Source organism: Girardinichthys multiradiatus, chromosome 12 (genome assembly GCF_021462225.1).
Source record: "Girardinichthys multiradiatus isolate DD_20200921_A chromosome 12, DD_fGirMul_XY1, whole genome shotgun sequence".
Taxonomy (NCBI): domain Eukaryota; kingdom Metazoa; phylum Chordata; class Actinopteri; order Cyprinodontiformes; family Goodeidae; genus Girardinichthys; species Girardinichthys multiradiatus.
In genome coordinates, this window is record NC_061805.1 from 8,640,220 (window position 1) to 8,659,152 (window position 18,933).

The 18,933-nt window shown below is 39.5% G+C and overlaps 1 protein-coding gene and 1 long non-coding RNA gene across 5 annotated transcripts in view; one reads left to right on the forward strand and one right to left on the reverse strand.

The window, feature by feature from the left end:
* The window catches only part of txnrd2.2 (thioredoxin reductase 2, tandem duplicate 2), a 31,575-nt gene extending 20,972 nt beyond the window's left edge, over positions 1 to 10,603 (forward strand). For 2 of the 4 annotated variants that reach the window (XM_047381701.1, XM_047381702.1), the window contains exons 13-17: positions 3,823 to 3,918; positions 4,428 to 4,520; positions 6,314 to 6,385; positions 7,103 to 7,200; positions 8,326 to 10,603. In XM_047381701.1, the coding sequence (XP_047237657.1) occupies positions 3,823 to 3,918; positions 4,428 to 4,520; positions 6,314 to 6,385; positions 7,103 to 7,200; positions 8,326 to 8,449 (483 nt within the window). In that variant the 3' untranslated portion in view covers positions 8,450 to 10,603. The other 2 variants (XM_047381703.1, XM_047381704.1) reach the window with 2 other exon arrangements.
* LOC124877995 lies at positions 10,318 to 17,542 on the reverse strand. Its single transcript, XR_007040644.1, has 4 exons — positions 17,434 to 17,542; positions 13,171 to 13,366; positions 12,780 to 13,065; positions 10,318 to 10,516 (listed from the first exon to the last, which is right to left on the reverse strand). It is a non-coding gene; the product is annotated as an uncharacterized LOC124877995 (long non-coding RNA).
* Positions 17,543 to 18,933: the final 1,391 nt, after the last annotated feature.

The window sequence follows — 18,933 nt, forward strand, 5'->3', positions numbered from 1 at the left end:
AGTTTAGTTACAGGTTTTGTTTTCACCTGCTATATGATAGGTGTAGGGCTTTCAAAGTAGTTATACCCTTTAAATATTTTCCCACTTTGCCACATTAAAACACAAACTTCAGTGTGTTCCTTTGGACTTTTTTGTTGTAGACCAACTCAAAGTTGTGCTTAATTGTAAAGTGGAAGGAAACTGAAACTTTTATTTTCAAATATTTTACTAATAAAAATCTGTAAAGGGTGCCGTGCAGAGATCCACAACTCAGATGGAAGAATCTGTTGACAGCACAGCTATTATTTAAGCACTTCACAAATCTGCCCTTTATGGAACAGTGACAAGAACTAAACCAGAATAAGTCCTGTTTGCCTCAAGCCATGCAGGGATCACAGCAAACCCGAAAGAATGAGACCTGCTCAGATGAGACCAAAGTGAACTTTTTGAGCTGCATGCAAAATACCATGTGTCGCAAAAAGCTGACATTGCACATTACCTGGAACACACCATACCACCATGAAACATGGTGGAGGCAACATCATACTTTGAAGATGCTTGTCCTCAGCAGGAACAGGAATGCTGGGAAGAGCTGATGGAACGATGGGGAAGCCTGGAAGACGATCTCTTAGGAACTTGGAAAAAAATTGGATCAGAAGTTCATCTTCTAGTAGGACAATAATCCTAAAGCCAGAGCTAGACAGGAATGCTTATGATGTAAACATTTGTGTGCCAGTCAAAGCCCAGACCTAAATACAATTATTTGTAGAAGAGACTTGTAAATTGACGATTAGAGATATTCTCCATCCAGCATTGAGCTGTTTTTAATCTTTAGATGTGCAAAGCTGCTAGAGATGTACTCAAAAGAGCTCCAGCTGAAAATGACCATTCTACAAAGTTCTGACTCAGAGGAAGCTGAGTACAAATGTGTCCAATACTTTTCATGGTTTTATTTGTGAACACTTTGTGAAGGCCATGTCTCATTTTCCTTCAACTTGTCAGCCTTTCACACAACATTCCAATAAAAAACATCCACGTTTGCTGTTTTTATAAGAGAAAACGTGAAAAGGTTGGGAATACTTGTGGAAGGTAAAAGTATTCCCAGCCATTTACAGGCAAAAGGTTTGTTTAAAATGCCTGCAGCTAAAACATTTAGCGTTCAGTCGGTCTTAATACCTGATAGTCTTTCTAAAGTTGGACTTCTTGCTTGTTGAGTCGTTGCCACATTTTATTCAGTCGGGGTCCAAATTGCCTTTTTTTTTTTGTATATAATTCCAGCTTTGTGCCTCCATGCAAAGTAAATTGTTTGGTAAAATCAAGCAGGGGCAATGGTTTAGCCTAGCATATAGCCTTAATTTACACATTTTACCATTTAGAAAATACTAAAGTCTGTCTGGGAAAACTCAGTTTGCCTTCTTACTAGCTCCACAATAAAAGCCTAAAAAATTTGCTAATTTTCATAGCGTCTTAGTACACTGTATGATAAAAAAAAAAAAAGACCTAGGTGAGTTAGGTTTATGGTCAGAGGCTAACAATTATTTTATTTCCTCACCTGCCATAACCTGAATAATGTGATCCTGCAAAAGCATGGTAGAATCTCTGGGACTCGCACTGTGTTATTATAAGTTAAACTTGCTGCATGTCAGCATTGTTTTTTCTACCACAACCGACTGTGAGCTTCCTTCCTGCCTCCCAGGTCTCATGACACACACACACACACATACACACACACACTGTGATTGATGGCTCGCTTTGATAAGTCTTTCTCTCGTCTGTCTTTTAGCTTTTCACAGCAACAGATACATTGTTTCCCTCTGTAGGTAAAAGCTAGTAGACTAGTATTTAGTTAGTGTGTTAAAATTATTTCACAGAATTTTTTTTTTTAAGATGACCAAAAACTTCATTTCGATGATGCATTCTGTCTGACTTGTAAACAGTGGCTGGAATGCTGAAGCACACATCCATATACGTGCAGAGGCGCGGGAGATGTTTGCTGACAACAGGATGTGTGTTGGTAATTAACAAGTTGAAGTCATGTCTTTAAATCTGCCCTGCAGCCCTACTGTTTCCTGAACTCCTCAGGTGGATGTGCATCTCCATGGCTATACATCTGTCTGTTGGCAAGCCGCCCAAACACTAAAGGAAAACGCACAGAGGAAAAGATTTTCCAAATGATTGCACTGCTTTGTATTATTAGAGACTGAAATGATGTAATATCATTTTTTTCATCATTTATGTCTGTTTGCATGTAGATGTAGTTTTTTTTTTTAATTGGCCAGAGATCAAATGTTGCAAACCTTTCATTTCTAACACAACAGTGCCTTGCCAAAGTATTCATACCCCTCACATTTGATCACATAACAACCACAAAGGCCAGTGTGTTTTACTTGGATTGGATTTGATTCAATCCATCCTGATGTGAGGTGTGCATTTGTGTCCAGTCTCCTTTACTCTGATACCCCTAAATAAAAATCCAATGCAGCCAATTGTCTCAGAATTGTTGTATCATTAATCTCAGCATAAAGCCAGCTGTTCTGTGAAGGCCTCAGAGTTTTTTTTTTTTTGGGAGCATTAGAGAACAAACAGCATCATGGAGAGCAAGTAGCACAGCAGACACGTAGGGGAGAAAGTTGTGGAGAAGTTAGGAGCATGTTAGGTTATAAAGCATTATTTCATATTCCATATATCTGAAAATGGAAAGAGTTTGAGGCAACTGCTAAACTACCAAGACATGGCCTTCCACCTAAACCTATCAGAGAATCAGCCAAGAGGGCCATGGTTAGTCTGGAGTAGCTGTGGAGATCCACTCTTCAGGTAGGAGAATAGGACACACACTGTACATCTGGCCTTTATGGACCCTGAACACACCACCTCCACCGTGGTGGCTGCATCATGCTGTTTGGATGTTTTTTTTCAGCAGGGTAGCTGGGTAGACTGGATAGGAATATAGATGGAACTAGGTGCCATTCTAACACATTGTGTTAGTATGGCCTAGTCAAATTCCAGAACATGATCCAATCAAGAATCGTCAGAAAGACTAATATGATGTTCAGAGATGCATCCATCTAGTCTGACTGGGCTTCAACTATTATGTGAAGAATAATGACGAACATTTCAGTTTCTAGATGTTCAAAGCTGGTCAAGACAAACACTTGAAGCTGTGACCGAATCGAAACATCGTACATTTTAAAAACAATGTTACATTTTCTTTCAACTTTACAATTATGTACTCTGATGTGCCCGTCTATCGCATATAATCCCAATGAAATACACTGATGACTGAGACTGTAACATGACAATGTGGGAACGTTCACGGGGTGTGAATACTTGTGCAGTAAAGGGCACCGCATGGGTACATCAAGTATCAGTCACTGAGTATGAGTTCAAATCCAATTTTTCCTCATCTGCAGCAATCCCCCTGCCTATGCAGGTGTTTACCAGCAAAGACAAAGAGCTGAGCATTAAGAAAGATGATTCAGTACTATACTCCATTCTTATTGAAGCTCATAAATATCTTATTATAAGCACTCTTCCAAGCAACCTGTGGGCATGAGGGGCTAACACAGGATTATAAACGTTTTTTTATGTAATCATAATTAACTTGTCATTAAATTGAGCATTTAATATGTTTGCTAATAGGCCTTTAAAAAAAAAAGTTTATCTTTGTTGTACCCTTTAACTTTATCCTCATGTATACATTATTAAACTGTCAATATAAGTCTTTGACCTGTTATTACTTTTACAACGCTTACTCAAACGTCAACACAGCCTAACATACGATATAAATAAATGCTAGTCATGCTGCAGGTATATTGGAGTAACTTGAAATTTCTTTTGTTTTAGGGTCGTCCTGAGTTGACCCCAACTGCCATTAAGGCGGGAAAGCTCCTTGCCCACAGGCTGGTCGGTCACAGCGCCGACCTCATGAACTATGACAGCGTAAGGCACAGTAACAGTAATAAGTCCCTTCAGCACTCGTGGCTTTTTGTGTTTATTGGTTTCTGCCAGTGTGAAGCTGTTATTTGGTTGGTCTCTCATCTGAACCTCCCCTCTCTCGAACCGCTAGCCTAGGATGATTCATAGCATAATGTGCCAGCATTTTCCACAATGGCATCATTCTTCCTCAATCTGGGTTTATGTACACATCTGTCAACAAGCTTCAGCAAAGGGTTTATTACAGTGGTTGTGTTCAGAGCAGATTCAAGGTTTGTTTTATTTGTAATCCTAAATGTATATTCATATATAAATATTTTCACATGCATCATATTTTCTATATGATGCTTTTAAAATAAGCAATGGAGCATTTCTTTCAGTATTAAAATAAACATAGATACATAACATAACGTGTGACATTTTGCCAGTTTTGTAATTTAAATTTCCAGAAGAAATAACAAGTCATTTTGGAAAACTGTAAGCTTTCCACTTGTGTTTGTATGTCTGTGTGACAGGTGGCCACGACAGTGTTCACCCCACTGGAGTACGGCTGTGTTGGTCTATCAGAGGAGGAGGCTGAGAGGAGACATGGAAAAGATGGGATAGAGGTAGGATCTGTCATTCTAGTGCAGATCTGCTCGGTTTGTTGACAAATGGACAGAAGTGCACATCAAAGACACAAATATCACATTCATTTGGAGCTTGAAATGATGACAATAAACAGCTTTAATGCATTTCATAAAACATAAAAAGGGTGCACAAGTCTAAATTATAAATACCCTCAATAATATCTGTTTAAAGGTCCTTTAGCAAGCTACAGAAAAATTGCACATTTGTTCTAGCAAACAATAAGTTTCTGGCATCGACCTGGTTAGGATATTTGACTTCTCTTCTTGCTAGAAATGGTGGAGCTAATTTTAATTGGTTAAAAGTCAAGGAAGTCAATCTTTTTAAATCAATTCTACTAAGAAGAAGTGGTGAAAAATCCGTCCAGATTTATGCATGATACCTTAAGCATGTGACGGAGGTACAACTTAATATATGTCACTACTTGATATGTGCCTCCATGTATTTTTTTAATCATTGAATTTTCTTTCTTTCTTTCTTTCTTTCTTTCTTTCTTTCTTTCTTTCTTACTCATGACTTTCCTTCTTCCGCTGTTGGGACTCTGGCTGGGCCACTCCTAAACATTAATATCAGTCAGAAGACACATGTTGGTAAAATTGAAAGAATGCTTTAAACCTAAATCTGCCAGGGTATGAATAATTTTGGCCTTTACTGTATGTCAGGCCCAGCCCACTGTAGACATATCTGTCATAAATTAGAAATGTTAAAATCACCATTAAGGACTGAGGAGTCTAGAATGTTAAATCTGAAAAAGTCTGGAATTTTCACATGAAAAATGTGCCGAACATTACCGTGACAGTCATGCCTGTAGCGGGTGCTTGTAAACTTCTGAATAAAACTCTGATTACACCTTAAAAACATGCATGAAACTACCTGTTGCTGGATAACCAAAATAATGAAGTTAAATCATTTATTTATTTAAAAGCAGCTGTACCATTATTTGAGAAATTGGAAAATATTCAAGCTTTATAAACAGGTAGATTAGTCTTTGTTCAGGATTCTAATGTATTATTCATGTAGTTATTATCATGAACTTGCTTTAAAAGCACAATGCCCCACAACAGCTATACAAACACTGGCACACGCGCACTCACAATGCATTAGCAAGTGGCTCTTTATTTTCCCTGCCAATGTACGTGCACAAGGTGCCAGATGCTAGCAACACCTGCAGAGGGCTGACGATAAACGGCGGAGCTGGCGAGCTGGGACTCCTGCCTTTGAGTGACAGGCAAGCAGGAGGTCTGATTGAGGTGTGTATGGGGCGATGACAGGATTGCTGAGATCTGAAGACGATCTCAGCGATCCCCCCCCCCACCCCCAACAGCTGCACGGCCCTCACAACTTGTGACAGCACGCTCGCTCACAGAAGAAAATTCAGGACATGCCCGTCTCAGTGAGGCCTAAAGCAGTGGGGTGTTTATGTTTTGGGCGAGAATGAAGGCAAATGAAACTTTGCAGCTTAGTTTTTTTTTCCTCTTTGACAGAAGATTTGTGCTGATTTGTTTGAGTTGTAATGATTTAAGTTGCATTGGTTCTTTTACTACCAGCTCTCAGTTGTCTGATTCCTTTTGTTGCAAAATTGTACTTATTTTTTTAAAGAGAGGTATTCATAACTGTACACAAAGTGCAGAAGTGCTGAAATCTCCCCGTGTTTTTCTTTGATGCTCCACTGGATAGTTTGAAGTCGCTGTGAGGAAGTCGTTGGCAGATACTGAATGTGAGATATTTTAAAGTTACCTTTCCTGTTTGTGTGACGTAATGTTTGTCTCTGCAGGTTTTTCATGCCTTCTACAAGCCTCTAGAATTCACCGTTGCAGAGCGTGATGCCAGCCAGTGTTACATTAAGGTAACCCCAGAAGTATTTCATGGATACTTTGAGTATCCTGTGATCCTCAGGGTTCAATCACAATCTTGAAATCAAAGTATGGCAAAAGGAAAGTTTCTATTTCCTGACTTTGCTTCTTTCTGATTAAATATCTTCTAATAATGTATAAGCCAGTTGGCCCTGACAGATTACACATCAGACTTTAGTAACCATTTTTTAGCCATCACTTCCTCCACCACATCAAGTTTTTAGTTGAACATTTTAGGTATAGCTACCTTGGAATCCAAACGAGCATGTTTCACAGACAGATGTTTGAAGAGGGAGCAGATGTTAGGAGAGGGAGGAGATGGAGACAATACTCAACTCTGAGCACATGAGAAAAACAGCAGAGGAGTGTTTCTTCCTGTCTTATTTTTTCTTTTGTTACACTCTTTAGTTTTTACTAAAGTTGCAGTTGATATAATCAAGGCCTGACTTTAGTGGAAGCATTTGGTTTAAATGTAAATTCAACTTATTGTATTTATATACTAAAAATGGCCAGAAATCGTGAAAGTATGTAATTCTTCTTTTAATAAAACAAATGCTAGAAACCTTGGATCAGACATGAAGCATGAGGGGCAGTCAGTAAGGCATCTGTAAAAAATGTGCCTGTATTAACTAGAAATGTCAACCATGCAGCTGTTTCTGACGCCTTAACTTCTCGACTTTTCGTTTGTGTTGTTTTCTTTTTAACCTCAGGTTATATGTGAGAGGGGAGGTCATCAGAAGATTCTGGGTCTCCATTTTACTGGTCCAAATGCTGGGGAGGTTATACAGGGTTTCTCTATGAGTTTGCAGTAAGTTGAACAAAACTCTGGATTACATTTTCTGTATGCATTTGATGTTTTTATTGCGTGAGTGACTGAGCAGTGAATGGCGAAGAGAAAACAGAAAACATACATTTTGACAAAGAGGTATAGGAGCACAACGGCGTTAAAGTCCCAAAGTTGGGACCTAAATCTTTAAATTTATTCACTAACATTTGGGAAGTTAATTACAAGTAGTTTTGTTTGCAGATGAGACATCATTTCAGGGAATGGCTTAAAGGCTATTGTAAAAAAAAAAAAAAAAGTTTAAGTAATTAAGTTAATCTCAAGTTGTTTAATGGGATTTTTAAACTGGACTAAGACAATAAATGTGATTTCACAAAAAGGATTAAAGCTATTTGGAAACACCATATGGAGTATATAAAATCAAAAATATGCAAGTATTCCAATTTTTTTTTAATGACCGGTTTATATTTTGTTTCGCTCACTTATTCTTCCCCGTTAATGTTTAGATGTTTTTGGCACCACTTATTATATAGCATTAAGCCTTTGCTTGTTTTACAAAAAAAAGAACTACGTTATAATAATCTTACATAATGCAAATGGAAAGGATTATACCAACAGTCTGTTTTAATTCAGATGCCGTATATATGAATGTTGTTAATTATATGCAAAGGTCAAAGTTCATTCTTGACAAACACTTTGCGGAAGCTTTTTGTGTTAACATCCACTGATCATGGGAGAAAAATGCCTTTGTAACACGTATGCTTGACAACATTAAAATAGATATGTACCCTGGGAGACTTAAATAATTATCAGTTATTCAATTTAAAAACTAGGAAAATATATTGAGACAGTAGGAACATTTCGTATGATGTTATTTGCAAGTATTTGCTGAGTTAGAATTTGCGGCATTGAGATATTTAACAAACCTATGTGGGGTCTGGCTCTGTTGCTCAACACTCTTTTCTTGACGTTTCAGAGAGTTTTGTGTCACAGATCTGTTAGGTTAATCTCAGTATTGATCATAGTGTTAGCCTTCATGTCGGTCTTTAGTGGAGTCAGCTTTTGTTGGAACCTATTTTGTGAACGTAGGACTTTAGTTGTTTTTGATTAAAGCTAGTATTAATAAGTATATTCATGTGTGCCTCTTAGGTGTGGAGCAACATATTCTCACCTGTTGCAGACAGTTGGAATCCACCCCACCTGTGCTGAGGAAGTGGTCAAGATCCACATCACAAAGCGCTCTGGTTTGGACCCAACAGTCACTGGCTGCTGAGGTTAAGCACCTTGGTTTCTGAGCACACCGAGCACACAGAGTCCCTACGTGGTTTCTCAGAAGGCCTGGGTTTATGCTGCTCTCTCTATTTTCATCTCTCCATTAAAATCTCCCAGTTTTACTGTACTTGCAGGGACTGTTTACTGCACCCTCGTCTGCTGGAGGGTCTGGCCACAGGCCACTGATTCAGGTCATCATTATCTGCTAATGCCAACAACCAGGACTGTTATTGTCCTATAAACACAGACGTGTGCTATGAAAGAACAGAGCTATAGATCAGGGTAATGAGAGTGAGGGCCCTGTGCCGAACGGGCTTCTCATAAATAAACAAACACATCAGTCAAGATTGAAAAAAAATATTTAAGATTTTGTCGAAAATTCACAAGAAATGCGGAATGGGTCTGAATTTTCTTCTGAATATACGTTCTGCAAATATTGTTGTTTCTCTGGCTGTACTTCCTGTCCATTTGTCTTCGAGGTGACACATACCATACACCCCCCCCCCCAACATGACACTGATGGATGGCCCCAGGGCCGTCGCTGCAGCGACACCGCTCCATTTCCCATGGACACACACACACAAATAGTCAGCAGGGCTCCTGTCAGTCAGCCTGCAGGCTTGGACCAAGCAGCTCCAGCTTGTTTTCGGCTCAGCAGAGTCCTGCAGACCCCTTCATTTCCCCCTATGCACTTCTCCATGAACAAGCATGGACACACATACTAATATGTACTGCTAAAGGTGCATGAATGCCACATCCAAGGCTTACGCAGCTCCATTTATTGATAGTACTCATCTGAGTATTTCATTTAAGTTGCACTACCCAAACTTACCCAAGGGTGGCACTGTTGCCCTCCAGTTTTGCAATATTTTCTGAGCCAATAATGGAAGACAGGATGAAGCAGTCACTGTATAAAATATAAGCCAGAATGCACTCAGGTTGCACATTCAATCCCTTTAATCCCTGTTAGAGATACGTGCCTCCAGAAGAAGCTGGAAAGCAGTCTGACTTTATTGGTGCCAAGCTGATAAAGGTTATCTGTTGTATATTTACATGGTTGGCAGGTTAGCCCTCAAGAGTCATCATCCTTGAAGATAAGGAGACTTGTTTATATCAATAAAGCATTAATGGACCCTTGAGTTTGCCAAAATGCTCAACTGTTCAACCTGCTGCTTGTGTCAGACATCTTGGCTGTATTAAGTCAATGAGGAGAGAGGAGAAGATGTCAGTAACCAGCAGAAATCGAAGAAGTCAGCTGGAGTTTATTTCTATTTGAACTCTAATCTGCCGGGTCTGATTAATGATTCCGATGAGGGGAGTGACAGATCGTCAGGAGATGGAGAGATGGGAAAAAGAGAGCACGAAAGCTACCAGGTTTGTTTGGGCCTCGGCCTGAGGAGAGAGAGCTGAGTACCAGTCCCGGTTGGGGAGGGAAGGGGGATTCCTGTGTGCTCTGTTCAGGGCCGAGGTGCTGACTGAGGGACCCTGACCTCCGCTCAGCAGGAACAGCTTGACTCTATCACTTGGAGCACAGAGGGCTCATGTGCTGTAGCACAGCACAGCAGGGGCCATGGAAGGGGGGGGTTAAACAGAGAAGGAGGGGCACCCTGGGCCAGGGAGCAGAACCATCCAACACAATACTGAGTTGTGCCCTGGGTTACTTAGTCTATGTTCCTGTGCTTAACGAGCCACTTCAGGGGCCACCAAAGTGGGCCCCAGGCATTGTAAGGGAAGTCATTGAGACCATTGGTTTAACTGTAATATCTGTTTGCATTTTACCCTTCCCTTCCCTTCTGCTGTGTCCTGTGTCCTCTCATATACACACATATCACACATAAAAACACTTATTTCTTTAGTTTTACTGAAATATCTCTTGATTGATTCCTGTTTAGTATTGATATTGAGGTCAAATATTTGCCCTTTAAGCCTCAGCTGTGCTCCACGGTGCAGCAGTGTGCGAGTGGGGGTCAGGGCTCAACTTTCAGGTCGGCCAGCTAATGATGACCTGCACTAAAATCCAGAACGGGCGAGTGCAGGCCTGATGTCACCTGGCCACAAACTGTAGGACCTGTAAATAGAGAAATGTGATTTTAGTATATATATAAAAAACAACCCTGTTTACAGTATCAATAATAAAGAAATGATGACCACTGTTTGAATGCTGCGTGTTGTATTTTAAAGATTGAAGGTGTTGGTATTCCAGCAAGGTATATGAGCGATTTGTAAAGAAACAAAAGTCAAATGCACTTACAAATAACATTAAAATATTTAGAAAATTGTTTCCACGCCAAGGATTTGTAAAGAGAAACAATCTCATACTAATGCCTGATTCAGCAGTAAATTAGCTCAGTTTAGCAGAAATACTTACAGGAACTGCCATTCTAGCTTTATCCAAATAGGTGGACCTGTGTGGGTTTATTCTATATTACTTCTATTCAAAAAGAGACATTTAGTTTTTTTATGCTTACCGTTTTACCACTTTTAAAAAGCTGAATGTTTGGTCCTTTAAGAAGAAGCCAATAATGCTGATGTCATACTAAACTAATCAGCCATTTTTATTGTTCTACCTTGACAAGTATTTACTTGTTATCCAATTCCAGCCAGGAAGGCATGCTGGTCATTTTAGCTTTTCACCATTTTATACTTTTGCAGTTTTGGTTCTTTCGTGCACAACCTTTTTTGGGGATGAGAGGGAGTCGTCTCCCAAAAGATCAAGCATTAACCGGTTCATGCCTACACAGACAACCAATGATTAAAAGCTGTGTTGTCAAAACATTGTACCACATGGGCAAAGTTTGTAAGGTTCTGAGTACACACCGAACATAAAAAAAATGTTATATTTCATTTCAGTAACAATTCGAAAAGAATATCTGTTGGATTTGATTTTTTTTTTAATCCCTGCTAAACAATGAACTATATTTTAATTGAACGAAGAAGTCTGATTTTTTTTAAAATAACAAGGATCCTGTTTTCCTGATTGAAAGAAAGGAATTGCACTTTGGGCACCCCGATTTCAAGTAATCTACCCATCGACACTCAAAATGACATATGATTCAGTGGCTGCAGTCACTAGTCAGTGGCTAGTTTTAGATGCATATTAATGGCTCACCAACCAGGATACCATAAAATAAATTCTGTTTCTTACTTAAATGTCAAGTCAATGAGGACCAGGGACTCTGGTGTTACAGTGGAAATATGCCCATACACAGCTGAAGGCTTATGATCCTCAAGTTTATATTTGAGTCTTCCTGATGAGTGCTAAATTAAAGGGCTGTTACAGTATTTCAAGGACTCCCGACTACATATGATTTAGTCCAAAATAGAAAATACTTAGACTGGTAAGACCTAAAGTGCATCGCTCAACACTGAACACGGAATCTTTAAAATTATTTCATTTGTTTGCTAATACGCAAGCATGAAAACCTGGCTTTAAAGACTGCTTAAACTTGAATTATATTATGAGGCTTATGAGGGGATGAGAACCTTAACAAATGGAATCAGCTATAATATTTTCCAACTCTAGTATATGATAAAATTAAACATGACATTTATGTAATTTTACATTTGTTTTAGATCCGCAATTCATCCTTAATTCTAAACTAAAAAATTAATATACTGGGGTTAAATATTGATGTACAAAATGGAAGTAGGTGGGTAAAAAGGATAAAGCAAGAAATGAAATTGGCGAATGGGTGAATTGACCCACAGTTATTCCAGAAACTGTTCAACATTGTGTGGTAAATTTGCAGATAGTTCATAGGTATTGGTAAATTTTAAGTTGTTCTGATGAGGAAGAAGTAAAATAAAGAAAAACCTGAATTAAATGCTTAAATAGTATGCGATGTGTTAATATGTAAGAAACTAAATGTGTGGCTAAATGTGGGCCATGTGAACCCGAAACATTTTATAACAACTGAAATATAGAATTCTGCTATATTTAATCACAAATATGTTCCTTATTCTGGAAAAAAAAAAAAACTTTATTCACTGATAGCAAATTTACAGTTTTGCAGCTAAATGATAAGACTGTATATATTATGTTGAACAGTGTGTGACCTAAACCCAGAGAAGCATACACCATGTTGCAGGACATTTACACCACAGCTGATGCACTGGTCCATTCAAGTGGTTTTGATAGCAAACCACTATTAGAATAGATGGTCACACTCTGACCCTGAGTTGTCTCTGCTGACAGCTGGCCCTGCTATGCAACCCCTGTCACTCAGACCTGTGCACCAACAATAGCAGAAATTCCAGCGTGTTTGTTTGGTTAAGGAGAGAGCTCTCTGAAACCCCTGAACCACCTCGAGATCCACGGCAGCCTCACTCACCCTGAGAACGAAGCCGGTGTCAGTCCTTCTCCAGACAGAGGGAGGAAAGTTCAACCACTCTCAAGAATGCTCGGCCCCATTTGGCAATTGTGTCTCCTCTGTTGCTCCACAATGGAGCAAACGGGTTAAATCCACCTTGAAATGCACTTTAGTAGAACATGTCAACATGTCAAAGTGTGCTTGGTTCTATGCTCCGTCTTAATCCAGCCCATTGAACGCTGACAGTTGTCTGTGAGTCAAATATTCACAGGGTCTTTGTCACTCTAGCTCCTGAGCTCTATCAGCCCTGCTGGGAAAGCACAAGTCTTGTAACATGTTAAAACACACTTGCTGGTTATACAGCACTGCAGTCACAGCTAAAGCATCGGGGAAAGGAGAAACTCATACAAACCTTGTGTAAACATACGCTAAAAATGAGGGAGAAGCTAAACCAAGGCAAGGATTACTGGCTGAGAGATAGGTATGGCACAGTCATGGCTGTGCTGTTTTTCTGGCAGTATTTGGCTCAAGGTCTGTCATTGTGAGCTGCCTGCAGGGTGTGGATGGAGTGCAGTGGCAGCAAGGAGGATCTTCTGGAAACTTGGTGTCTGAAAAAGAAACAAAAAAGTTGCTCTCCCAGATTTAACTACAGATTTCAGTCAAGACATTTGCAAAGAGGTCTCTTTGATTAAAGTGTTTTGATTCTCATCTGACCTCCCTGGAGTCTGACAACCATCCAGTGAAGCAGGAGCTTTGAACAAGACTAAGGCTGTTGCCTTTTTCTGGTCTTTAAGATGCAGGTTCACTCAGTGCAGACAGCATTTTCCTCCTGTCTGCCGTGCCAACACACATTGCATTTTGTATACTCCTAGTTGGGAATGTCAAGGTTGCCTGATTTCTTTTCCTGCTCCGACAGCAACAGGTTTGATTTTGCTACAAATGTTACCCTTTAGCTGAAAACGTAGAGGGAAAATGGATGAGGCCAGCTTCTGTCAGGGTGGGGGTCCCTTTTGGTTGCCCAGTAGAGGTGAGGGCCTGTGAAATTAGCTTATCTGACCTCTGATAAGAACAGGATACCCTCAGGAATGGCCCAAATTCAATACACATGACTTCTGCGGGCAGCCTTTTCACTGAGGGGATGCAGTTGTTTGGAAAGGAGCTGTACTGTATCAAGCTGCAGGAATAAATGGCCTTTCTGCAACAGCTCCAGCTCAACTAGTCTTACATCTATCTCTAGGTGTGTAAGATGTTTGCTTTATGGTCTCATAGCTTGTGGTTGAAATCCCCAGAAGCCATCTAGAGAGCAATTCCAACCAGCAACATTAGCTCCTAAATTATGTAGTCAGATCGTCTGCCACACAGGAAGCTGTCTTATTACCTCTGGAAGCAGCACAAAGATTTACTGAGCTCATGTTTGATGACAGCATACAACAAAGGAGCCATGTTTGTGTGTGTGTGTGTGTGTGTGTGCGCTTTTGTGCCAAATCATGCCTGTTGGAACTTTAGCTGTTTGCATGCGAAAACAAATCACTTTCACATTCTCTTAATGTCTGGATCCAAAGAAGACACGTCATGTCTTGCTCTCTTTGTTTGGACTTTCAGGAATCGTCTTAGTTATTGTCTGTTGAATCAGATACACTTACATTCTCTACACTAGTCGTCATGTAGATTTAATTACCAAATTAATTTGCTATTGTTCACTACTTGAGCCAACCCTGTAATGAACAATAGGGCCTCAAGTGGACAGGTTAGAGTCAGGTAATTAAAGCTAAAGACTAATGTTATTAGATTACAGATCAGGTCTACAAGGATTGTAATGCGGCTGTAGATACAATCAACAGCCCTCATGTATTTTAAGAAAAGCTTGCAGCAACCATTTTGCCATTTTGAACTAAAAACTATTTCAACAAGTATTGATCTCCTTGAACCTTTTCACATTATGTGATGTGAGCACCACAAACTTCCATGTGTTTTACTGAGATTTTTGGTAACAGATCAATACAAAGTCATAATTGTAAACTGGAAATCAATAGTGCATTGTTACCAAAATGTGGCCTGCATTTGTATTCAGAACTTAATAAAGTGTAACCAATTACCTTAAGAGGTAATCAGAGGTACAGGTTGAGGAGAAATTTAATGCAGTTATGCTATTAAACAACATCTTAAATTTGAAAATCTCACAGGTCGCTGTTCACTCCATCATCTGAAAATGGATAGAGTATGGCTCAACTGCAAAGGTACCAAGACAGGCTGGGCAAGGAGAGCAGTAACAAATAAGTAAATCAAATTAATAAATCGGTGGCAAGATTGAAACTCGATGTTTCCAGATTTTCTTCCCAATCACAATACATTCATGCTAGTGGTTGTAATGTGACAAAATGTGAAAATGTTTAAAAGGTGTAAATACTGTCTGAATCCCACTGACTTTGGTAATTTATTGTATTTATTGTTTTTTATTTTTCTAAACTTGCCAAAAATAAAAACAAAATAAACTTAAAAAACTCAGTTTTACTAACGATGATACAGTCTGAAATTAGGTTAAATCTAAAACCCACTGTTACATTAGTCTAGGCTGTCCAGAGAGGATATATTTCCACTCTGATCTGAACTTGACACAATTTAGGAGATAATCAGTTTTACAAGCTGCTGCATAACAAACTACTTTTTGCTTCCGACAGAATTTGCCAAACACCAGTAGAGCAGAGAAATCAGCAACACTGAGCTGACAGTTTCCCTCTGACTGTGTCTGCTTCAGGGCTCTGGTGTTATCAGTCTGAGTCACATCACATAAATCAATGTGCCTTCCAGTGCCATGACGGCTTCCTAATCTGCAGCCAGCACATCTGGTTGCAGATGGAAGAAACTGCTTGGGCCTGAGCTGAGCAGAGATCACAGCTATTGCTTATTGTCATGTCCACAACCATTCTTATAGTAGGATGAGAATCAGACAGGTAGAGTGGATAAGGACTTGTTGTTTGATGCAGATGGACTGCACGCTAACCTCGCTTTGTGGCTTCTGTCGGTGGCTGCCTGACAGATTCAGTCTTTCCTGTTTAACTAATTAAAGGGATGGGTGGCTTATGATTGAATCAGGCTCTCACATAAACACCAAACAAAATTCTGGATGCTCTGTGCAAGCAGTGCTTCAGAAGCACATACTTACGGCTGACTGGGTTTATTTGTTTGCCGTCATCTGAAAAGACATTGATCTGTATTTGCATGAGACAGTGTGTGTCAGCCCGTGTCTTTTCAAGTTGAGGGGAATCTATATGTTCTAGATTTAAAACTCTTGTGCAGCATTTACTTGTGTCCACGCTTGCGACTACATGTAAATATCCACATATCCAATGCTGTGGAGATACATACAGTGAGGTGTTAAATGTGATTTACCACATTCTTTGAAAGGCTGTGTTCAGTTTCATCCAGACATGATTACTGCTAGGCTAGTAGTATCAAGAAATTACCTACAGTAGAACCCATCAGACAACACGAAGCAGACTAAAAAATCTCAAAAAGAAACATATCATGTCCTCATCTAAAGAAATTCAAAAACAGATGATAAACAAAATAATTGATATCTATCAATCTGGAGAGGGTTAGATAGCTATTTTTGAGGTTTGGGGGCTCCAACAAACCACCCTGTGGGAGCCATTATCCACAAATGGGTCAAACATGGAACAGTGGCGAAGCTTCCAAACTGTGGCTGGCCCATCAAAATTCCTCCCAAAAACGTTTTCTGATAATAAAACTTGTCTGATGACCTGAAACATTTAAGTGTGACAAAAGAAGCAAAAACAGAAGGAATATGTAAGGGGGTAAATACTTTTTCATGGTACTGTTGCTCAAAACTCCAAAAGATTAGATGGAGATCTTTGAGGATTGCGTTCCATCCATCTTCCAGCTCTGACCACCTTTCTTCCCTGCTGAATAAAAGCATCCCTACAGAATGATTTTGTGACATCATTGTTGTTGATGTTGTGTTAAGGGTAATATATTGTGTATCATTTTTCTTCCACTTCACAAATAGGCATTAGTTTGTGTTAATTTATTTGATAAAATCCCAATAAAATGCAAAAACGTTTGTGGTGTGATTAAATGTGAAAAGGTCCAAGAAGTATGAATACCTTTGCAAGACACTATAAGAAAAAAACTTTGATTGTAACACCTTTGAAGGAGTACAGCACAGGAGTATCAATCAGATAAACAATAAATTAATCTTACATTTCTATAAACGATAATCACTTAAACGTGTCAAGGTTGAAACAACTGGTTAAGCTCTCCAGATATTCTTTTGATTAAGAATGTTCGTTGGATGTGCCTAAGGTTGCTTCTACTGTGATAAAGGAAACACTGGAATTATACCTTAGCAATTGTGAGCAGACTTGACAAAAAAAATCCAATCACAGCCATATAATAGAGCACCCAAATCTCATGAAATGAAGCTTACTTTTATACGTTTTTTATAAGGAAATCTTTGAATCTTAGATACACAGCAGCTGTTGGAGATACTACAAGTTACATTATTAGTGATTTATCTATTAAAAACTTTTCCGTACACTCTTGTTCTAAGAAGCCATGATGTTTTAGTATCTATTCTTGCTGGATCAGGTATTTGCATGCACATTCTTCCTTAAACACTATGAAATTAAAAAAGACAATGAAATTTTGAACTTACATGTGATTTGTCCAAGTAAAAACCATTGCATTCACAGGCACTATTTCTGCTGTGAGACAGTAAAGTTAGAGAACTCATGTTACTTGTTTGGTAGACATGGCCTTGAGAAACAGCTTCATCACTAAAAGGGAGTTTCAAAAAGAACTGATAAGAACATTAAGCTAGACACGGGTTGCCTCCCTGCTTCACTGTTCCGTGGGAGGACGGTTTAGGGCATGCTGATAGTTGCATTAAAACTGCATTTTGCTCCTCTCCTCAAAGTGATAGCAAGGCCGGTCACTCTTCGCTCTTTCTGAGTTCTCTCCGCTCACACTTGCAGAGATGCCCAAGAAAAACATGAGCCAGCAAGGCCTCAACATCACATTTGATGATACCAGCAGTACTCCTGTTTGCTATTTCTTCTTCCTCTACAGATATATCTTAATGGATACCCATCCATTTATACCTAAAGTTATAGCCTTGATTGATTTCAGAGTTCAGGAAAATTCCTCAGTCAGTGTGTTTTCAAAGTCATTTGATAGAGATTTGTACTGCCATGGGAAGCGTATGTAGAGATGCCATATTTCTCCTGAATACGAATGCATTAAAATAATACTTTAGAGCATTTCTTGAGTGTTTTGTTTGTGTTGCAGATGATATTTAATTTTTACCAAAGGGGTCCACTCTTGTAGTCCTCCTTCTCTGTTATTATTTGGGGTCCCTTTCTACCATAGTGTCATATTAATGAATATCACTTCTGCACCACTATGTGGGTAAGCCTATCTCATAAAATCCCAGTAAAATGCAATAAAATTTGTAGGGTGACAAAATGTAAAAAAACGCAAAAAAAACGTTTAAGCATAAATCTTTCTACAAGGCACTGTATAAAGCAAACTTCTTGATGTTTATTCCTGAGTTGCTCCACTGTCCTCCTTCTCTCTATCATGAGATGATAGACTGGTGAAAGAATACCATCAAACCGAAGCCTTAGAGCTCCCATCTATGTCAATCCCACTGTGGTCTGCCGGCTGCCCAGTCTGACCCACAGCCTTTCTAATTTGGTGATGAGCTGTAAAGTGACCTGCCTGCCCTTGCTGGAACAGGAGTGGGATTCCAGGGATGGGCGACATTGTAGATGACACACAGCCCAACCCTGTCACTCTCTCCTGGTCCCACTAGGACCCACAGGGAGACCAAAGCACCTGCTCTTAAGGGCACTCCAGCATTATCCCTCTGCACCTGCCTAACTTATAGGTAAGGTGAGATGCCAGAAATAATTGATGACAGTAGTGTCTGTGTGGGCAGAGCAGGAGACACTTCCTCAGTCTCCTGCAGAGGGGTTACTGTCCTGGCACTTCCATTAGTACTAATTGGTTTGAAGTCAGCCTTTCCATGTTTGTCAGTGGGTGCTCATGTTTTTAATCAATTTCATTAGGGAATTGGTTTTATTCCTATACTGCATATGTACCTCTGATACTTAGGCCTTTGGTGTTTCTTGGTTTGATTGATTAGAGCTTGTTT